Below are 23084 nucleotides of genomic sequence, written 5' to 3' on the forward strand. Positions count from 1 at the left end.
CCATCAAGGCTCGCCATAGCTTTACTCGTCCCGAGACGAACTACGTCACGATTGCGTTGGATGTCACGTGGTCTCCGCTGGGCCTTCTCTGAGCGCTTGCCAGAGTAGGCCGTTTATAACAAAAATAGGTGGTATTCACTGAGCCTGCAGGTTCGATTTTGCCAGGGAGCGCCACCGTCGATCCGCCATCTTCGAGGTCTCGGTTTGACTGGCTTAGGTACGCTACGCGATCGTCCGCTGCTAGTGTGTACTAATTTCCTATCGTTGAAGCTTCGTTGAACAGAAGAGAGATGAAAAGTTGGTCTCGGGGGCGGGCCGTTTTCCTTGTTGCCGCCAAGTACCGTGTGTAAAGGCTGAACCGCATGTAAGCAATTTGGCGAGCGACGGGACGAGACGAGCGACAGCGACGAGACAAGCGACGACGACCCGCTTCGCTGTCGCTCGGTCGGCTCGGTCACTCGCGCGACGTGGCAAACCGCATGAAAGCGACGGGAGCATGCGACCAAGGCGATAAGCGACCCTTTCTAGAAATCCAAAAGCCAAGCGACGCGACGACCGACCGCGAGAAATCTCCGTCGCTCGTCGCCGACTCCCGTCGCTGTCGCCATCGCTCGCTAAATCGCTTACATGTGGTTCACCCTTCACTGTCACTCGTCGCGTAGCTCGGTTTTGGGATTTCTAGAAAACTTAGCGCTCCTCGCCTTGGTCGTGTCCTCCCGTCGCTTTCATGCGGTTTGCCTCGTCGCGCGAGTGACCGAGCGGCAGCGAAGCGGGTCGCCGTCGCTTGTCTTCCCGCTCGCCAAATCGCTTGCATGCGGTTTTTAAATCGCTTGGGCTAATGAAAATGCGCCGCATTTTTTATAAGCTGCGCATCCTGTGAGCCGCACGGTATGTTTCTGCACAGGAACGCACACCGAAGGCACGACGTATGTACGACACAGCGGCGATGGAGCCACACGGTTACAGGGCCGTAGTACAGAAAATCAGCTAGAGAAAAACAATAATGAAACTAGCAAAACAAAGAGTAATCACACCGTGCTGCAAAAGCACCAAAGTAGAAAAATTAGTTCTTGCAAGAGCTACCGCCGTCGGCACGGCGGGCGACACTGAGCGCTTCATCGCTTCATTGGCTTCATGGAGCCGAGGGAGCAACGCGGCCGCGGTAAACGAGTCCGATTGCGACAAAAACAAACTAAAACAGACAAAAAATACTCCCACAACGCTTCAGAAGTACCAAAGTATAAAAATAACCCCTAATTTCGATCAAAAAGACTCTTTAAAGTTGTAAAATACTGCTAAACCACGCTCAAAGGGTCCGGCCAGATGGCATTCGCGATAGCAAGTCGACCTCGAAGATGGCGAGCGCGGTGGGCGATGGCAGCGAACCTCAAAATACAAACGTGCGATTGTCATTTACGGATATTGTGGATCATATTCAACCTATTTTTCAATATAGATGGCGCGAGCCACCGTCCAATCCGAGAAGGAAACACTGAAATATCTATACGACTTTTTATATTGATGGCGCCGCCCACGGTTTTAAAAGAATGCCCCGTTGCTTTGCTAAAAGCGTTGCATTTTAAACTTTATATGCTGTAGCAGAACTAACCGTCTAATTCATAAGTCGCGGAACATGATGGTGCGTAGGCTGCCGCCGTAGGAATAAGTCAACGAGGTAGAGGGGCTTTCGCAAATGTGTCTGTCCGGTCTGTCCCTCGTGTATTTTCTGTTTTTTATTTTTCCCGTGTGAACTGGACTCAACCCAGCCGCAAACTTGGTGAACTCTGTAGACGAGCCGAATCAAAGCTGAAAATGTCGTCTCCTAAACCTCAAGACGAAGAAGGCGCCCGTCCGAGTGGTGTTAGGACCAGACGTCAACCTCGCAAAAACTACGCGGTAATGAACGGCGACTCTGACGACGACGACTCAGACGTCGACGAACCCGACGATCTCGGCTCGACCAACTACGAAGTGAAGGCACCACCTTGCAACGGCACCCAAAAGAAGGACACCCGCGTCTTCAGGTGCGTGCTGTGCCTTTCGGACGCAGACGACACGCGCTCCCACCTGGCGCACATGCGGACTGCCCACCCGAACCACCGAACCCACTGCCTGATCTGCGAGACGGAGTACGACACCTACGGCGCGTACAAACGCCACCTCCGCGACGACCACCCAGACATGCTGCGGAGGCTGGAGGAACGCAGCAGCTCGGAGAGCGGCCTGTACTGCCTCGAGTGCGGCAAGCCGTTCGCGTCCGCGTCCTTCCTGCACCGCCACCGGTCGCAGCACTTCATGCTGAACCGGGAAGAGTGCAAGGAGTGCGGCAAGTCCTTTCTGGAAGGTCCGGCCATGGAGCGGCACTTGATGACGCACAGGACGGTCGAGCTGTCTTGCGGCCGCTGCGACGTCACGTTTCAGGACTCCCGGAGCCTGAAGAACCACGCCAGGAAGCATCGGCAGTACAAGTATCACTGTCGGGTATGGGCTGGCTAGCTCCTCTGCAGCTTGCTGCTTTGTTGAGTCTAGTCTTCTGTCTACCTTAGAGGCTCTTGGTGGTGCCCCACCACTGATGCCCGAGTGTTTATTCTTAGAAAAATGAGTATGAAGCAATCTAACGTTTTGATAAGGCTACACGCTTGGAGTAGGACAAGACGCCCTGGCTTCACGAGTGACAATTACATTTTGCAGATGTAGTCCTATCCTGCTAAACGTTTATTATTTATATATATAAAGTGTGAATATGCTCCTTGTCCATCAAGAACTGTCTTTACAAAAAGAGGCAAGATCATCTCAGGGAAGAACCTCGGGATGTTCAGTATGATCCAGAGTATGGCCATCCCGGAAAATTTTTTTGGAAACCTAAGGATTAGTGTCTCTGGCACGGGTCATTTGTGTACTGGCAGGCACAAGTTGAGAACGCGTTCCACAGATCTCTCTCCTACCAAACGTAACATTCTGCTTTCCGACCGCACTACCCCAGGTGTGCGGTCGGCCCTGCCGCACCGCCATGGGGGTGGAGACCCACATGTGCAGGAGGCATCCTCAACCGGGCAACAGTTACCGCTGTTCCCTGTGCCAGAAACACTGCAACAGCACAAACCACCTGTGCAAGCACATAGCTGCCAAGCACAGAGACAACGGGGAACGCCTCTTCACCTGCGACATCTGCAAACGCAGCTTCAGGTGAGGCGTCTGCTAATCTGTGTGCCTTCTGCAGTAGTGCCTAGATCCCAAATTGTCTGCTGCAACACATTTCCAGTGCTGTACATGTTTCCAATGATGTACACGATCGGCTACATGAAAACCAAAACCTTACGGGGAAAAAGTATCGCAATAAGGTGCAAATTCGGATGGCATGGCCGGCACCTCCGCTCGACCGGGTGCCCGACTGCCCTTTGACCGGCGCGTAATCGTTTTGCAGGTGGAAGCACACTCTCAAGGCTCACACAATACTGCACCACCCCACCGTGAACGGCGAGGGGACGCCCACTCTGCACAAGTGCCCCCACTGCGACGTGGCGTTCCCGTACCGGTTTGCGCTCCAGTCGCACCTCATCAAGCACAGCGAGCGGAGGGACTTCCATTGCAAGCTCTGCGGTAAGCCCGGTCGCAGCTCCGATGGGCATTATCGTGCCACCCGCAACGCGTCTCCCGACTGGTTTATTTAAGGTGCTCTCAAAGGTGGTCCCTCAATTTCTGAACGACTACGTCATAAAAGTGTCATGTCGTTGCCAGCCACGATTCGGGAATTGTACGTACCGTTGCGGTACGTGCAATTCCCCAAGCGGCTACTGTGGCACAAACGCTGGCGCCGCGATCTCGTCAAGCTCGGCCCCAAACCAAGTGTCGGACGCAGTTCTTCGAAGCAGGTTCCCTTGACAGTTTCCCAACCGAGTTTTCTTAGTAATGTTGTCTCTGACTGACCGATCTCTTCGAGAATATCTCGGGAATGCCGGGAAAAAGTGCTTCGGAGTTGTGGAAGAGCACTAGCCTGCGCTTGGACTTGTGCCCGACCGGACCAGGCCGAACTCGATACTAAAACGTCCACTCGTCACGATGCATAAAGTCAAGAAATGGAAACCAGGTGCAAAAACAAAACATAAAACGTTTTGATACTTGCCCAGTCCTTACTGCGAAGCATATTTTGCGTCCCGTAACAACTGCAAGAATCCAGTCAATTTTAAAACGTGGAACGCTTTATAGCTGAACCCCACACTCCCAGAAATGTGTCCGTCTGTTTGTGCATACCCGTAGCAATGTACGTCAGCACGTTCGGGTTGCTTGTCGTCGGGTGTCAAGTCGTGTAATGCATTGGCAGGCCACGCAACACCAGAACTCGACGAAACAATGTCGCGCAATATTTAATGCCTTATAAACAAAAGTAAAGATTGTTTTATCTAGACCCACTAGAGAAGGTTTCAGAGTAAGGACATTTCAGCCACCTCAGTGCTTAAAATTGTGATCTTCAGTTATCTGAAGCTTTGTCCGAAATCACAGGAAATGCTTTTCTGTCCTTGAGAAATATCGAAACAGTTTGCAACAGAGTGAAATGATACTGCCAAGCCTCTCTCTCTCTCCCCCTCCCCTCCCTCCCTCCCTCCCTCCCTCCCTCCCTCCCTCCCTCCCTCCCTCCCTCCCCCCCCCCGCCCCAATAAAGTCGCTTTTTCGAATTGTAGTGTTCGCCAATTACGCCAATACTCTTAAGCAGCGATTTTCAACCATTGATGTTTAGCGGACCCCCTGTGGATCGGCAGAGATGATGGAGAACCCTGTTGGTGACGAGGGGAATAATAAGGCAAAAATAAATTATGATAATGATTTAATGAATGGATATAACGAAGGACTAGCTTGAGGTAGACTTCTCTCAATGACGTGCACACAAAAGAACTCACCCGAAAATTGGAATGTTTCTTCTCAATCTGAAAAAAGACATGTTTTGCCGGGCTTGACTGAATGAAGGCTTTGCAGACCCCTAAAATGTCTTTGCGTACCCCCCATTTGAGAACCACTGCTCTTCAGCGTAGCATATTTAGCGGCTCTAGTCCCGACTAATCAAACTGTTTGAGACCCCGGAAATTTTTCATGGCAGGAATGGCCTTCAAGAGGAAGCAGCCCCTGACAGACCACATGAAAGCGGTGCACTGCTCTGAAAAGAAGTTTCACTGCACAACCTGTGGCCAGATGTTTGCGGTGAAGCGCTACCTGGATGCGCACTGCAGGCTGGCACATCCGACGCATGTTGAGGTTTTCCCTTGCAGGTGAGTCCAATGTCCGTGCGGGTTGCACGGTGATAGAATCGATGGTACGAGTGAACAGATTATCGGTAAGAGCATGGGTGCTTGAAAGTTGAGCCGTCACAAAGACTCGCAGCTATTGATCTGAAGAAACAAAGGCTGTACTTTAGTAACAATTAAGACTAGACAATCTCGTGTTCCCTTGGCAGGTTGGCCTCATGTACAGGGCAAGACACGATTGCCTCAAAGTACCAGTTGTACCCTGTCCCGTTCCTTATACTATGTTCTTGCCTGAAGCCCCGATAATTAGTTTTACAAACCTGCTCCCTCCGTTACCGATTTTTCAGATTAGGGGAGGTCTAAAAATTATGCGGAAACATTGTAGCCACAATAAAGCTTGAGAAATAGCTCAGAGGGCTGAAATAGAAAAGCACGAAAGGAAGAAAAGCATTTCGGGGACGTGCACGTTCCGATTCAAAGCCCGTTTCTCGCACAAGTCGAACGTGCACTTGCGTGAAAGTGTAGCCCCCGAAACACTTGTCGCTCCACGTTGCACTGCTGGTTTCACTGCATCTCGAAGTGGAGCAAGGAATGGGAGATCCCTCTGAAAGTGGTCAGCCTTACAGTCAGTTGCAATGTAAGGAGGTGAAGAGAAGCCCCTTCCCTCCTCTCAAGTCTTCGCTCTGCTAAAGTGGGCGGAGGGCTTTGTGGGAGAAGCTTATATCCTGCTGCGCTTAACCCGACTGTGCAGCTCGACCTAAAAACTTACAAAACCTTGTGCAAAGAGGCTGCAGGATCTGGTCTAGATTAGGGCCACCGAAAAAGCTACGCTTAGAGTTTGGGCACTCCGTTTCTCGTGGGTGCTGCCATTTTGGCGCTTGATGCAAAGCGGGTGCGATTGGCGATCGGCAACTTCCCGAGTTTTAGATACCGGGACAGAAACCTCGGGCAAGATTGTTTTCCTACGTCGCGGGCCGTTTTGCCGTTTCCGGAGGGCAGAAAACCGTCTCGTGCGATTTCAGATACAGTTCCGGATAAATGGCAACATAAACTTCAAAGACCAAAAAAAGTTTAGTTGTTAGGCTAGGTGACACAAGCTACCACCAATTGTAAAGGGTACGGCCATCAGTCTCCATCCATTCATCCATCCATCCGACAGCCAAATTGTTGTTACCCTAAGGCGTAGCTCATTCTGTGGCTCTATTTTAGCCAACAGACTGGACGCGCTGCGATGCTAGGCTTCAAGGCTCCTTGTTTCTTCTGCCCAGTGACTGTTCGAAGGAGTTCAAGACACAGAAGGCGATGAGGAGCCACTGGAAGACCTGCCACGGGAACGCGCCGCGGAAGCACGTCTGCGAAGTGTGCGGCAAGGCGTTTGCCTTCTTCAAGGACCTGAAGCGGCACGGGCTCTCACACGGGGCGCCCAAGACGCACGAGTGCCAGCAGTGCGGGAAGCTGTTCTCGAGGCCCGACAACCTGCGCAAGCACGAGCGCACCACATGCAAGTTGAGGGACGAGTAGCCAGACGGTTAGTCGGACCACTGTTGGCCGGCTTTCGGCGTTTGAGACATTTGTGTCCGGAATGCTGCGACTGATGCTTCTGGAAAAATGTGCGAGGGATGTTGGCTATACGTTTCAATCAATTTGATGAAGTATGTGCAAACGAAAGGAAAAGAACAATAAACGTTCAGATATTGTTATTTCGTGCTTTTCTTTTTCTGTCACATTCTAGATTATTTTAGATGTGCTGGTACCATTCTCAGAGTTTGAGCGTAAAGTATGTGGTTTGCTCGCTTTTGAGAAGTTACGAACATGCACATCCTATGCTGTCAATTCGGAATTGTTAGAATGGTCTACAAGGCGTCCGAGATTTCGCACTATGGAAAAGTGGGACCACGAGCTTATCTTTATACTGGATGGAAGTGGTCTATTTTGGGGAAAGTTGGCCTTGAATTTCAGCTGAAATTGAGGTGACCATAGACCTCCCTGATGCCTCACATGACAGAGTAAAAATCAGAACACTAAAAATAGTACAAACACAAGGGCACCAAGTAAAAGAAAACATGCGCAACCCTGCTCACTGGGCTCGTCATGTTGCTTTATGATGTTGGCTTATTCACAATCTTATGTACCAATCATCCAATGCTAAACGTTTAAGATTGTTGTCTCAAGTTGGTCTTTACTTGGATAAGATTGGTCATAAAAACTATACCTACCCCAACTATCTTCCCGCTAAAGGTCTGTTCGCTCATACTCCACAGCACTAATCGAGCGCTATAGATATGGCACTGACTTTGCACCATACCAGCGCTGTACATCAGCGCTCCGCTGCATATGACCACCACCTTTTCCAGCATTCATACGCAGTGTGGTGCCAACTCAGCACCGAGTCGGTGCCGACAGGAGCGCTGATGCGGTGCCGACTTCGGGCTCAAGTTGCAGCAGAACACCCCAAGGTGTGGAGTCCGGCGATCCCTTTCAGGTCGTGCCCCACACTGCGATTGATTGTAACGGTATGGGACAATCACGAGTATCAGAAAAGAAACCAGGTGGTGGAGGTCAGCTCTGTTCTGAGGCACTCGAGGAAGCGGGCGTTGAAGGAGTTTGGTCCGCAGACGAGCACGTGCGGTGCAAAGCGGCACTTTCTTACTTCCCTTCGGAGCAGTTCTTCGTCTATCCTTCCGTAGTGAACCTCATCTCCGTACTTCACCTTGGCAACTTCCGTCTCCTGCCAAAATAAACATGCACAAAACATTCCTTCACGAACCAACTGCTTTGCAATTTTTTTTTCTTTTTTATGGTAAATTCTTTTGGTGGTTTTGGTGCAGTTTTAGAGTGCTTCTTTGTTAATATCTTGTGCATGCTAGCACGCACTACCATTTACTGCTCCAAAAACGCGGGCATGGAGCGCTTTTGGATCGCTGCACATCCACTGAGGAAATTCCCCATTAGAAACGTTTCTCATGAATCGTTTTTATAAGGGTGCAGTTATGCGACGATGACAACACGATACTGACATACGTCAGTTTAGCATCAATATAGCTTTCTTTAATTCTATACTGTTGTATACGCTAGGCATGATGATATGGCTGTGTAAATATCTAGTAGAAATAGAGCACCATCGTTGTTGTAAATATCTGCCCTTCAAAAGCTTTACCATATTTTGTGCACGGATTGCAAAGTGCTGCTGTATTATGTGCGTCGGCATGATCCTCTAGCTTTAGATATTTTACTAAAATAGAGAACTATTCTTGGCATAGCTACATGTTCTTTGCTTCTTTCTAGAGTTATTCAACAACCTTACATTCACAGTCATACAGTCCTCATTAAGCAGTTGGGCCCCTCAACTTCAGGCTTTTTAATGCCTTTGCATACCTACTTGGCTGAGGCAGTAGAGTATGGACACATTCCAGAAGTTTCTGAGGTCGTCGAGCTCTTTCTTGAGGTAGATCTCGTCATATCTGGCGACTCCAAACAGCAGTCTGACGAGCGTCTCGTCGTCTTCGTTATCCGTGATGTGACGCAGAATCTGGATCATCGGAGCGATTCCAGTTCCGGCAGCCAGCAGTATGAGCTGTTTATGCTAAAGGAAAACGCAACTTCTGTACCGTATTTTCTGGACTATAGCCCGCTAACTATACACGTCTCAAAGTTGAAATTTTACAAGGTGCAGACTTTACGAGGGTTTTTTCGTGCGCAGACTATATACTGGGCACTGGCTATCTAAGGACAAACTTCTTTTTATGGCACTTGAAGACAACTCTGAAAGAGTTCCGCTACAGAGTGATGAAGGAAGTGGCAGTTCATGCAATTGGGTATTACATACCGTTTTAACAACTACACCTTTTAAGAATGGGCCAACAAATGGAATTTGAATCCACAATTCGTTCCGACAAGTTTTCATAAATTTAGTTAACGCTCGTGAAAATAAATCATCATCAGGCGACGTGACATCAGTGTGTCTCCACACAAACTCTAGATTGCGCGACATAAAAATAAGTTTCAACCACTGTGCCAGCAGCAGATATAGCGAACTTGATTTCTGGCTACTGTGCTTTGCCCACCGAGTTTGGCTTGTAGTTGAGTTCGCCAAAGGGACCCCTCCATTCGACCAGGCTGCCTTCTGTGAGGGAATCAATGTACTTCGACATCTTGCCATTAGGGTAGATCTGGAATAGGAAACAAACCTTGAAGACAGGGTCAACTTAATAACTGCAGCATATGTAATGTTGCATATAAACGAGGAGGACCATTTTTTTGTCTGTAGTCATCACTAAATTGATCATGACATAGTTTGAATATTGAATGAATTCTTTTTCAGCTGTATGAATTTACGAATGACAAGCTCTAGCAGACTGTTTCTATGCTTGTTTACCCGTATGTGAATCCCATTTTCTATCTCTGCATCGTGTGGTGAAGTGTTACGAGCACTACTTGAAGTTCGAGCCTGGCGCTGTTTGTGAATTTTAATTTTCCATTCTTACGGTACTTTATACTCACACTGGCCATCGATACTTTAAACAGCATTAGTATGAGGAACCAAGTGAAAGGGCTGCTGCAGTACCACATACCTTGATTAGAACTTCAAAAGTTCCTCTCTGCGAACTTGGAGATATGGGAGTATATTGACGGGTGATGCATTCTCCGTTGTACGAAGCCCTGAAAGCAATTTATTCATTGCCTATCACAACCTTCGTTACATTATTTTTTTAAAAAAAACCATGAGGCCCCTTTTATGTTGAATAGATTCAGGAAAGTTTTACGGTCATGAAATTTTGGAAGTTTGGGGACTGTGGCTAAACTTCAAACTATTTTGCTGGGTAGACACAAGCAATTGTGTTACCTCAGATTCCAATGGCCTCGGTATTACTATGGCTGCTACTATCAACTATTTTGTGCTACGTAGTCGAGGCTATAGTATCTTCTACTGTTACAGTCCCACACTGTTGCAAGAGAATGTGGCTTGATCTTGCGCGGGGGATCGGTGGCCAAGTGTGTTAGCACACTGCAGCTCGGAGGACGAGGAGCGAAAGCTCTTGCTGCAGAACCCAGGGATCCTGGGTTCAATCACCGCTCCTGCCCCTTTTTCATCTGGACGAGCATCGTACCAACATGCGGTTGTGTATCACTACCACATCGTTAACGTTAAAGACACCAGGCAAGCAGAGGTATTGTACTGGCTAAATTCTTGTCTACAGCATAGACCAGGGTTGTCGCACCTCAAAGGCAGACCAATCTTGCAGCTGCATAAACACAAACAAAAAATTCATTGTTTTCTGTCGTCTGCATCTCGTTCGTACATGCTCGTGCAAGTGTCTTTCGCAGCATTGCGAAAGCTTCCCCTTGACAACGTCACACAAATTAGTTGACGCCAAGCATAAGTTTACTTGTGTCAGAAGTACAAATGTTTCTTTTTTTTTTTTCCGTTTGCCTCCAGTCCAGGTATGTTTGAGGATGCAATACTGATGGCACACTCAAAATGATTTGGAACTTTTGCATTCCAGTGACGCATCCCGAGTCAGCTTACCTCATGATAAGATGGTCACCAACATTCATCTGAAGGCTGCGGCGATGCGGAATGGCAAACGTATACTGGCAACACTTGTCCGTTATTGCAGTTATGCCCACGAGTTCGAACGCTGTGTAGATGTCCCTACTGAGGACTTGGCCCTGTTAGCAACATACACGGGAAAACAATTTCAGCAGACAGGATCCATTGGATGCACGCAACACAACTTGCAGTTGCACGACCGCTTAATTTCGAGTTTCTAGTTTTGTGCAGGTGCTCTTTCACTATGAAGGCTATGCATTTGTGGGGTCTAGGCATATTCCAAGCATTGGTTGCGCGCACAACGACGTGAACAGCCAGTAAGAGACATTGTGACTTCGCTGATTTTAGACAAGCTTGGAGCCCATAACAGTATACAACGCGGGAGTACCTTCAGCTCCGGTGCGAGCTACATACCTTCGATAACGCTTTAGCGCCTCGTGGACCTTGAGCGTGCCCGCGGAGCCAAAGCATGACGGAAGCCAAGCAGCGGGGCGGGCGTTCGAAAGATGCGCCCTGGGGTGCTATGTTGCGCGACAGAGCAAACGCAGATTGGGTGTTGATTTCGTTTTCTTCTGTCAACATCCAATCTGCGTTTGCTGTATCGTTGACGTCACTTCCCCCTTCCTAGTCTCCTGGGAGTCCAAAAGGCGCAACATAGCACCCCTGCTCCTCTCATCTTGTCTCCAGAATGTGACAAGACGGGCGCTAAGCTTGATATCGGTCCTCCCACGCCAACATTATCGGGCCCACGAACAACTCACCTTTTCGCCGTCTGTAGAACCTTGAGAACCGTGTCCGAGAAGTTCCTTTTTCCATATCTTCAACTCTTGTTCGTATATGTCGTGGACACAGAGCGCGCAGCCGTTGCCGCAGCAATCGCTAGCTTCCGGGGGCTTGGGTTTCCGGAGTAAGTGTTCAACCGAAACGTCCGTGTTTGGAAACACATCGTGACAGACTTTGTCGTGTTCCACTTTGTTCGCAGTCATACAGGTGGCATGGGCAGCATGGGTTTCTCACAATTACGAGTTACGATACGAAGTGAAGAGCAGACGGGCCACGAGCAGACAGCAACGCGAAATAGTTCTCTATCCGAAACTAGGAACGGCCGTGCGAAAATATTTTATGGATCTAGGTTTGCGTAGGGGGCGCAACTAAAGAGGTGATAAAAAAACTTTTTTTTTTGCAGTTTATTTAAAGAGGCGCGAAAAACAAACAACGCCAAGCTGGCCAAGCTTAGAGCCATTAATGATAAAACAGATGCGCCACATGAGCGGTGGCAATCAGTTCATGGAAAGACGTTGGATCATCGACACGCGATGTTTCATCTCAGCTCAGATTAATCTTTTCCGCGAAGCGGCGTGTACGGGCAGTACGGGTCGGTCAGGTCAGAGCCGGTCAGGTGGGTTTGCATTTTTGTACCGTGATACACGCACCGTGATAACGCGCACTGTGATACACGCGTGTCTAAATTTCCCCACAGCGTGAAATTCGTGTAACGAGTGTCGACAAAAGTTGTGGCTATGAAAAGTTGTCCACGAAACGTCCACCAAACGAGTTTCAATGAAACGATAGGGACCCCCAGACGAGTTGTGTGTTCAGCAGAGAAGGGCAGAAAATGAATCCATGTTGAAATAACCCGAGACTGGGGTATTGAGACGTCGTCCTGTCTATTTTCTGTCCCTTCTACGCTTTGTTGCTTCTTCTCTACCCCAGTCTCAGGTTATTTCAACATGGTTAATATTCACCAGCTCGCCTGCACCCTTACGATTTTTTCTAAGAAAATGAATGTTTATTCAAGTCGAAATATACAGCCCCTTCGAACAGAGCAACTTACAAATCACTCGCACAATTTTTCTTGCCAACTTGTAAAACATGACTATCATGACACAGTAACTTTGTTTTAGCTTTGATGGCTACCTTTAAAACGGACTGCCATGCCAAAAGGTATACAGAAACAATATAAAATGTTTAGATAGGAGCAAATCCCAAGCCTCAGAAAATAAAGCAATAGTTAATAACTGCAATAACAAATATCATGACAAGGAAGAAAGATACAAGGATTTCAATCCCATCCTCTTCAAGCCTGTTTGACTGACTTTCATCACAGATCAGTACATCACCAGGAATCGAATTAGCAAGAGTGCCAGTAGGCTTTTGGGTAATGACAGTTCCAAAGTGCCATTCCATTATCGGCAGCTCTGTGGTCTGGACAACCTCGTCCACAGAACTGCCGCTGACATTCACAGAAATATTTGGAGTGTTGACTACCAAGCTTTCCAAAGCCATCACTGCCCTGGGCGACTTGGCAGCACTCAGCATTTGAGGTCCAGGGACAACATGGGTCAGTGGCAATGCATTGTCCGTGTTTAGAAGAGGCACCCTAAGTCCCAAGGACACAGCAGTGAACATCCCATAGGGCTTTACCATTGCAGTCTTCGTCGTCAGCGGTTTGCACCGAAGTGTAGAAGCCCTACTCAGATCAGAAATTCCACCAACAGCCATGGCTGATATCATGGTGTTTGGTGCCACCTCACCGAGGTGCAACGGAAAGCATTCCTTCGTGTGAGGTGATTTGAATGGTTCACACGTGATCACACTTGGACTAGTTGTAGTCATCAGTGGAGATTCCATGGCACAAGATGTTTCAGGAACAGCCTTGTCCAAATCAGGTATCTTCAGTACCATCCCCTCACCTTCTGTTTGTGGAAATTCTGGTGTGCGAGCAGCTGTTTCAGGGATCTCAAGGAGATGAACAACCTCACTAGGTTCAGCAGTCTTTGCCATTTGGTGAAGTTGTGGCACTGAATTTGTTGTTCTAGTAGCCTCAGATGAATCGGAGGACAAACCAGGCTCTGCAACCTTTGGCTGCTTGTGGTCACTTTGTGGCAGTAGAAATTCTGTAGTCTTAGATGGTCTGGGCGCCTCGGACATATCAACCCTCAATATGACCTTTGAGGTTTTTGGCACCAGTAGGTCGTTCTGTGAAAATTCTGGTTCCGAGCTGTGGAGTGCATTGGAGAGGTCAATGGCAATACTGGGCTCCACAGTCCTTGTCTTGGTCTGGTCACTTTGTGGCAATGGCGATTGCGGGGTGTTGAATCTTCCAGCTGCTTCAAACAAATTCACACTGGATTTGATGATGTTGGGCATCATCTCGTTGCATTGTAGCACAGTGTCTGTAGTGCAAGGCATCTTCTGTACATCTATAATGTTTATCATCACATTTCTTTGTAACTGTAAAGGCTCCGTAGTGCAGGGAGTCGCAGGCGTTTTGGACATATCCATCTTCAGATCGTTTTCCATGGTATTTGGAGCTATATGGTCAGCCTCTAGCAGTTGAGATTCAGTGGTGCAGGGTCCCTTGGAAGTCTGAAACATACCAGCAGTCATAGTTGGCTTTGCCATGCCTGGTGCCGTTCGGTTGATTTCTGGCAAGGGGGGCAATACAGTGCAAGCTGTGATGGGGGTCTTGGGCACATGCATGCTGGGTTTCCAGGTTTTGGGCGTGACCTTGGTGACGTCTTTCATGAAACCCTGCGTACTGAGAGGCACCCTTGGTGGCTTCAACACAATGGGTGTGATGATGTCAGGCTTCATTATATTTGCCATCAATGATGTGCATGCACTGGAAGGAACTGTTGCTGTGTCAGGAACAGCATCACCAATCACACAAGGCTTTAAGATCAGTGGTGATGTCTCCTCAGCAGTCAGTGCTTCTGGTTTATGCAAGGTGAGGAGTGCCTCGAGTTGCTGAGGTGTTCCATCAATGGCAAGAGCGGGCTTCATGGTAGCGCGAGTCTCGTGAGCACACTGCAAGAGTGGAGGCTGCACGCCAGAGGAGGTCCTGGGTACCTCTGGCAGCATTTCACGGGCATCTAGGGTAGTGCCAAGTTTCATTAACTTTGGAACAGTGTGTATCTGAGGAAATTCCAAGTGGAAACGTTCCTTGGAGACTTTGGGTGCCTCTAGTGCTTTGGCTTGCACTCGAGCAGCCAGAGGTGGCACGGCTTCTGAGAGGGTCGCCGAGGACGCTCCCAGGAGCGACATTGTGACCAGCTGTGTTCCCCGTTCAACACCTGGCACAGCGGACACAAAGTCGAGTTCTTTCTTCCCGCTGCTTTCAGAAACTAGCTTGAAGGTGCAAAACGGCCAGATGAGCACTTCCTGGTGATGAGTGAAAAACGAGTAGTTACTTATGTCCCTCACCAGTTCTGACGGGATGCCATTTAGAGTTAGGAGCAATTTTCGATGGCCGAACCTGGAGGCCCAATATTGCGACACACTCGCAGAGATGAACTGGGAAAAAGTAACCGAGTCATCCGGGTTTTGGTTGAATACGTCGACCCCACGAAACAAGGTTTTCTGTGAACACGGCGGCAGTTTTTCAAACGCTCTGATGAGAAAAAACCAGAGGCTCTTGTAGGGGAAGGCGTCCCAACTGCTCCGGTTAGCCTCCGCTCGACGACAGCAAGCATTCAAGCTTCGACACACGTTTGGCTTCTTTGCGGTGTAGGAGATGATTGCCAGGTAGCACTCTTTTTCCATCACGTCGCACAAACCAGTCCACGAACACCGTAGGCCGTAGAGCTGTTCTGCCCCTTGCCATGCTTGTCGGTATGACGAATCACTCACGAATTCCACCGCGCGAATGCTGTTGGCCTCGTCAAAACTGAGTTCTCTTGCTCGTTGCAGGTAGTAGCGGATCCCGTCGTGAGCACTGTTCCCGGAGCTGCTATAATTCATCTTCGACCGCCGTCTTTGCAATACTTCACTTCAGCATACGTAACCTAAAGCTGCGGCTAACGAAAACAACGCCGCCCATAGTTTCGCTTTGGAAACGGTGAGCGGAGTCGACTGTCAGCGACGGGCCAAAGAGCACCGGAAGGACCGGAAGGTTCTCTTGTTGATGGAGTTGTCAGAGTTGTGGCGAGCGGGGTTGTAGAGGCGAAGGGGAGAGCCGGGAATCTCTGCGTTGGTAAATTGCGAAACCTACAGCCCGCGAGAGCGAATGAGAGCGACGAAGCCAGAGCACGTGACAACTCGAGGAGCACTGTTACGCTTTTTCACTTGGACGCTCTGATGGGCTCATTTGGGCCTTAGAATCGAGTTGTTTTTTTTTATGTTTAGTAGGGCCGTTACGGTAACATCCCTCACAGAACACATAGCCCTGCGAATATCCTCAGGAGATCGCAATGTCCCATGCACGTCCTACTAGCGTCTATGGGACCATAATGTCTCTCCTCTGGGATGGGGAAACATAACAACTAGGTTTTCGCCGTGGAACTGGAAATGTCAGGCGTCCCAATGAAGCATTCCATGTGCATTAAATCTGGGTAAATGAGCAGCATCGCACTCTTTTACGGATTGCGCCGATACCGTTCAGTTATATAGCAGACGACACCGGGAGCACGGCGCAAGGCCGTGCCGACAGTCGGACGGCGGGCGCTTTGCGTTGCGTAAAGCGAGATTGCGCAGGGGCAGATTTAGAGGGGGGGGGGGGGGGGGGGGGGGTCCGGATGTCCTGACCCCCTCTTGATTTCTGCATGCGTAAAATTTAGGGCGTAAAACGAAGGAGAGTGGGAGGGGGTTCCTAAACATAAGGTACGCTAGACCAAAACCTGACCTCCCAAACCCCTCAAAAAAATCCTGTATCCGCCCCTGAGATTGCGTGAAGCGAGATGATTCGTTAGAATAGCCGCAGTAGAGAGTATTCACTGGACGCCATATTTGAGTGCGATGTTTAGAGCGCATGCTCAGAACGAGCTCACATTGAAATGCTGTTAAAGGGATATATACTTCAACGAAATTTGAAATATTCCCGTCGTGTTCAAAAATAGGTTGAATATGATCCACAATATCCGTAAATGACAATCGCACGTTTGTGTTTTGAGCCTGGTGGCTGTATGTTTCGCTATAAACGGCCCACTCTGGCAAGCGCTCAGAGAAGGCCCAGCGGACACCACGTGACATCCAACGCAGTCGTGACGTAGGTCGTCTCGGGACGAGCAAAGCTACGGCGACGCTGACGTCGAGGAGATGGCCTAGTCGTTCCAGCCACCGAAGCGGCTGCTTTTGTGCGAATTTCGAGTAACGGGTTAATCCTCTATAATCTTGTAGGCGGACAATAGCGACTCCTGCGACACACAAAAGGCATTCTCGGGAAGAGGGGAGTTCCTCATTCCCCTCTTCTCTCGTCGTGGCCGGAGGCGAGACACTCACCGTCACTAGCTGTCAAGGTTCCCAGACGGGCATTACAAGCGAGGCGTTAGCGACATCCACCAGGTGCTCTTTCCTAATCGTTTAATTCGTTTTAAAATTCCTTTTCGAGACTTTTTTTAACAAGATATTGGTATGTTCGATGTGATACTGCTCCATTGAACACATGTAGACCAAAACATAAGCGCCGAAATTTCGTTGAAGTATCCCTGTCTTGATGGTGCGTATGCAGTGTTGCAAAATAACTGTGGAAGCCCGCCGCCAGCACGCGCTAAGCAGTCGAGCACACAGCTATGGCCACCAGTGAATGCCAGGGCCGGTTTGCTCATCTTGCGGACGCGGCCGCGGCTGCGGCCAAGAAGGATTTTTCTGTCACGTGACTAGCTCCATGGGGACAAGGAAGTACCTAGCGTCCCTGCCTAATGGCGGAGAAATCTGTATCGCTTCAAGCACAAAAGCCTAATTTCGCCCGCAGAAACTGACTGCAGGGACTTTCAACTGGAGCCCAACTGACCGCCCCCTTATACTGTAGGAGCGGCAGGTAAAAGTACGGCCAGGGAGGGTAAATACGAGCCAAAATAAAGAAACAACCACGCGAGATAAAAGCGGTGGCATATAGGTTGTCTGCAAATGACGTCAATTCGCCATTTTGTTGTTAGTTTGTTTTTTCAAACAAATTTACTACATTGAAGGATTACATCGCAACCGGTTGAGATGATGTCAGCGGTGCTGTACGCATTTGAGGGGGCATGTAAATCCTTGGAATGCTCGAGTTTGGCACACGCCAGACAGCTCACAACAACAAAATGGTGGACGAAATTACGTCAGTGAGAACACCCTATATTTATCTACCTCCACCAGCGCCGGCGGCTCGCGCCTTCTGTTGAGGTCGAGAGGTTAAGCGCCGGTACTTGACGTCTCTAACTTTCTTTACCAACTCTCGCCGCACCTCCCGCATCTGCTGTACACTCCGCGGAAAGTTGACAATATCTTCCCATGCCCGTCTCTTCGTTCGCCAGGTAACTGCGCTGCTGAATTCCTCTAGAATTTGTTGTTTCCGTTTTCCAACTGCTCTGATTAATTCCATTTGTTAATCCAAAGTCATTTTAGGTGTTTGCGTTAGAGAGATGGTTTGCGACGTCGACGCCCGATTCATTTTTGCATTCGGTTGTGATTGTCTGCTATTCTAACTAAAATTCAACAAGTAATGTGTTAATATTACAAAACGATTGCCAAAGCAAAATGTAAAAAGTAAAATATATATATATATATATATATACCTTTTATTACATTCCATGCAAGTAAAAGTATGATCTCTTCGATTTCGGTTTTACTACTTTCTCAGACGTTTGACTTGCTGCCTTGCCTGTAGGATTTCGCTCAATCAATGCTTCCACAGCTGGGTCATTCCACGCCAAACCGCACGACGAGGTGGCTTGACCTCCTCCGATCTTCACCAAAAAATCCACAGTGGTAGTCAGTTGCCCCATAAGTAATCGGACAAAATATTTCTTCTAAATATTTGTTTGTTTTGTGGCGGCCATTTTTTAAACTTTGAGAAAAGTGCCTTGATTGTAGAAAATTTCAACATTTGTGTAATTAAGTCGAAATACGACAAAATTATTATGACATCGGAAGAAGACTTACAATATAATGCTTCTTATGTACTTTTATTATCATAATAAAATAAAATATTTTCAAATAGTTTTAGGCCTAAGAAAGCTAACACAGATCATGCCATATTCATTGAAATATTAAATCAACCTAAATCCTAGACACTGATTTGAAGCTTTTTTTTTCTGAACAACAGCTTCCATTTTGATTTGTTAAAAAATTACTACATCTTAGAACCTAATACTTTTTATTAAAAAAAATATGTGAATTACGTCAGTTTTCGTGATTGGCAATGTTTGGAGCAATAAAAAAAATGTTAGCCCTCAGTCTCGAACAAAACATATATATCAATATATAGCTCCAAACTTCTACAATGAAATATCAAAAATTTAGAAAGGAACTTTTTTTTAAATTTAAGAAATATATTTTTTTTTTTCTTTCGGACAATAAGACAATCTGGCGTTACGCTCTTGAGCAGGCTAGTTGCATCCAGGGATGGGCAAAATACATGCAAATATGTATCGAAATACAAATACAGAATACTTCGTCAAAAATGTATTTAATTACAAAGCTAATTACATTCCCAAAAAAGCATATAAGTACAAGATACAAATACAACCAAATGTATTTGGTCTCTTCCAAATACTTTTCCAAATACATTCCTCAAAATTTGCGTCAGCGACTTCAGGGCACCTGCAACGGGTTTCTGGGTATCTCATTTTTATTTTGCATCGCACATTCGGGAGTTAGTGTGCGAGGCTCTAGTAACGTAATAGAAATATAATCACAAAAAATGCAATCAGCTTGGACGTGAAAAAAGTACAGAGCTTCAAGCAGCTTTTTTTTTTTTGTCGATTACATTTTGGTGTAGGCCAACGAATGAACCGAGACGACCAAGACGCGCAGCACTAGCTAGAGAATGTTTTATTGTCGCAACTCGCACCAGTTACGAAAATCTGGACGACCCGCGCGTTCAGAATGTTCCAGACAAAAATATAGAAAGAAATCAGGCTGGAAAGCATCACAAGTTGTCACATGCAGTTATTTAGCCAGTCTGCCTGTGAACGTCGATTTCGTCACTATTCTTGCCTTGGACTAGCACCGTAATCACAAAGTCACTAAACGCTTGTGCTTGACTGAGAGACACTGAATTCGGTGCAGAACGTAGTTTTTTTTCCTGTTCTGAACAGTGACAATAAATTTGAGGGATGTATTTTCGGCCGCAAAATTGTATTTAATTACAATTGTACTTGAAATACCCACATTTTAGTATTTAAATACACACGTCAAATACATTACCCAATTTGTAATTAAGTACAAATGCAAAATACACAAAGTATTTGAAATACTGCCCGTCCCTGGTTGCATGGTAGAACAAAAAAATGCGCGAGCGCATTTCAAGTGGTGAAGACGATAATACTACGGATCGTTCCGAGCACCCTTTACAAGTTATTCTATTGATCTTTGGAACACTAACAGTGATGCGTTACAATAATAAAACCTTTACGGCTCATTTTCAATGGGCGCTCGGTAAAGCAGACGAAGGATCCGATGGGAGCGCCAGCTGGTATGCCGCAATCACATTAATGAGTGAAAGGAAACCGAAACTAAACTTGTGAAATTTCTTAGAATGACATAATTGGTCTTAACAGTCCCAAAGCTAATAGAATATAAAGAAAAATGTTCCCAGGCATTTATCTAAATTGATGCACGCCACGCATAACAAAGACTTGCAGGCGGAGGAATTTGTTCACGGAAGGGCGAGCTAAACTTTTAGCAGACGACATTAGTTTTTGAACGACTGATACAAATGTGAGCGAGGAAACACGCATCTTTCAGAAGCAGTGTAAAGTGAAATGAGAGCAAGAAAACACGCATCATTCAGAAGCACTGTGAAGTGAAAGAAAACTGATCCTGATTTTAGCAAGATGCCACGGTCCAAGAGGTGTGCGGATCCGTTTCGTTTACACAAGAACTTTTGTTGTGGAACGAAGGTGATCACCTCAAAAGTTGCATCCGCAGTTCACTACTTGAAGCTAATAGTTGGAAACTACCTATGCGTAAAATGCAACACGTGTGCACGACGAAATCAAGAACATTCAGGCTGCAAGTGCACAGCTGTCACCAGGTCAGTTGAGTGAACACGAGGGGAACTTTACTACAGATGGAACGTCACCTAGCCCTATGCGAACTTCGAATCCTTGAATGCTTCGTTGTCTGCCGTAAGGGAAGCCAAAGTTACCCTGAAGAGGTCCTACAAACAACGGCAAGGCTACGCTAAGAGAAAGCTAAAAAGCCTGCAAAACACTTTTTCTGCAAAGCTGCACAGAAGTTTAAACCTTCGTGTCCCGACTCCCAAGTACAACTTGCGCTGAGACCCTTGCGGACGACTACCTAGGTCTTCTCTGTGAGTTGAAACAAAAATTCAGGAATGAAACCTCAAGGACTAATAAAATGTCTATTTTGACGTTAGCACCGGCATCATAGATTATGTTGCAAGTGGCCGATTTTTCTGGTGCAACAAAATGGATGGTGCGCAAAGCTAGGAAGCTCCGAAAGAATGGCGGAGTACTTTCTGAACCGGACGCTAAAAACGTACCGCGTCTTCTGGAGAGCGTCAAGACCTCCATTAGAAAGTTTTATGAGGACGACGCAGTAAGCTACTGCATGCCAGGAAAAAAAGACGTCATTTGCGGAAAACAAAAACGGTTAATGCTAATTAATCTGAAGGAAGGAGGCTTTTCTTCGATGGAAAAGCCAATGCCCAGACGCACAGTGCGGATTTTCCAGTTTCGCCTCGTTGCGATCACGGTTGTGTGTGTTAGCAGGAGTACCCGGCACGCACACAGTTTGCGTCTGCTCCTATCACCAGAACATAAAGCTCCTGCTACACGCTGCAGGAGTGAACGTAAACTACAAGGAGCTACTACGTTCTGCTGTGTGCAGTATAGAGAATGAAGACCGCATGTTTGGCAGATGCCTTTCCTGTCCAGGTCTGGAAGGACTTAGAACTTCATTGGGTGACAACCTTCGTAGTTTGCAAGCCGCTGCAAGCTGCAAGCTACAGCTCTTGTTTCCGCAAGCGGAATGCATATTAACAGAAACACTTGTACAATGAACACATCAAGAGTTCGTATTGCATAAATGGATAAGAGCGTTATGGTAACGCAGTCTTCTCGCGACTTCTGGAAATTGGTGCCGATCCATCAACCAAATTTTCCCGAGTGGCCGTTTTAGTACTGTGTATGGTCACCGCCCCTGCAAAGTACTTCTGCAGTGTAGCAGCGGCAATGAAGTGGACTGTATACCAGAAGGGAGCATAGTTTTATTTTTGAGTAAAATAATAAAAACGAAGCTTAGCGTCCGCATGCTGCAAAGAGGAGTTCATTTCAAAAGACACTCGGAAACAACATAAAGTAAATATTCATTATCCATAAGACTTGGTAAAAATGGTAAAAATATTCATTGTTATCTAGCCCTTAGGCGCGTCTGCGATGCAAAATATAACGAGGAAGGAATCTTCCTCGACGAAGTCCCGTTCAAACACGGTTCTGTCAGTGACGCCGACTTCCATCCACCTAGACGTCACGCCGTCAGGACAGGCCAGGGGGAAAGACGACCCTTGGAAGACTTCTTTAAGGAGGTACGCCTTAAGGATGTTGTCTTTGCGACGATTGTTGTTCACCATTCTAAAGACGCACATCTTGGCTCCATCCAAGAGTTCAATGTCGCCGCCGGCTTTGCTTGGGCCGGCAATCGTCCAGATGGTCACCTTTACCTTGAGCTCCACCGTGGAGATTCCGTCAACGCAGCCCTTCAGCTGAACCTTGTAGCCGGGCCCGATCATGAAGATGTCGCTTGAGATGTAGTGAATACCCACACGGATTTTCGAGAAGGGAGAGACAGTCCAGTCGTACATCGTGTAGTACGCCGCTTTTTCAGACTTGCTGTCCTCGAATTCAGCGAATCTGGTAGAACAGTCTAAAGGCCGTCTCAAGGCGTCGATTCTACTCAAAAGCTGGGACAAGTTGAGTTTCTGCGTCCTCTTGATTTCATCCGTGCTTCGGGAGATCAACTCACCGATGGTCTTGAGAAGATCTTGCGATGGCAGGGACGGTTGCGCCCCCAAAGACGCTACGCCAAGCGCTGCTGTCACAGGAGAAGACGCAGAAGCTACCACCGTCGCAGAGGCTTCCACCGTGGCAGGAGAGGTTGACCTTGGAACCACGTTCCTCTTCTGTGGTTTTGCGTGTGCAGTCTTCACGTGCGAGACAAGATTTGACCGTAACACGGGGGCTCGACACAGCTGGCAAGTTAGGTCCCAGTGGACACAGCCGCCAAAGTGCTCCAACATGGCCTCGACAGTTCCGAAGAACGAGCATCCATTAGTTTTGTTGAAGCAAAACACGATGAGCCGAAGGACGTAATCCTTTGCCTTGGAACTCGGCTGTAGTGCTTTCTTGGGG

General features: G+C 47.6%; 2 protein-coding genes across 3 annotated transcripts; one reads left to right on the forward strand and one right to left on the reverse strand.

Annotated features, from left to right (window-relative positions):
- The first annotated feature begins 1337 nt into the window (after window positions 1–1337).
- LOC8053190 (zinc finger protein 99) lies at window positions 1338–6937 on the forward strand. Its single transcript, XM_029970561.4, has 5 exons — window positions 1338–2481; window positions 2984–3186; window positions 3425–3600; window positions 5093–5261; window positions 6506–6937. The coding sequence occupies exons 1-5, from the start codon at window positions 1813–1815 to the stop codon at window positions 6756–6758; spliced, it is 1470 nt and encodes a 489-aa protein (XP_029826421.2). The 5' UTR covers window positions 1338–1812; the 3' UTR covers window positions 6759–6937.
- On the reverse strand, window positions 6918–11885 carry LOC8053191 (NADH-cytochrome b5 reductase-like). 2 transcript variants are annotated; one of them, XM_029970562.4, is made up of 6 exons: window positions 11550–11885; window positions 10765–10907; window positions 9809–9896; window positions 9302–9406; window positions 8617–8820; window positions 6918–7965 (listed from the first exon to the last, which is right to left on the reverse strand). In XM_029970562.4, the coding sequence occupies exons 1-6, from the start codon at window positions 11772–11774 to the stop codon at window positions 7771–7773; spliced, it is 960 nt and encodes a 319-aa protein (XP_029826422.2). In that variant the 5' UTR covers window positions 11775–11885; the 3' UTR covers window positions 6918–7770. The 2 variants fall into 2 exon arrangements, with proteins under 2 accessions (XP_029826422.2, XP_040067515.1); XM_040211581.3 differs by having other exon boundaries at window positions 7788–7970; window positions 8618–8820; window positions 11550–11866.
- Between the last annotated feature and the right edge of the window lie 11199 nt (window positions 11886–23084).

This window comes from Ixodes scapularis, unplaced genomic scaffold, assembly GCF_016920785.2.
Source record: "Ixodes scapularis isolate PalLabHiFi unplaced genomic scaffold, ASM1692078v2 PGA_scaffold12__126_contigs__length_90152505, whole genome shotgun sequence".
NCBI lineage: Eukaryota > Metazoa > Arthropoda > Arachnida > Ixodida > Ixodidae > Ixodes > Ixodes scapularis.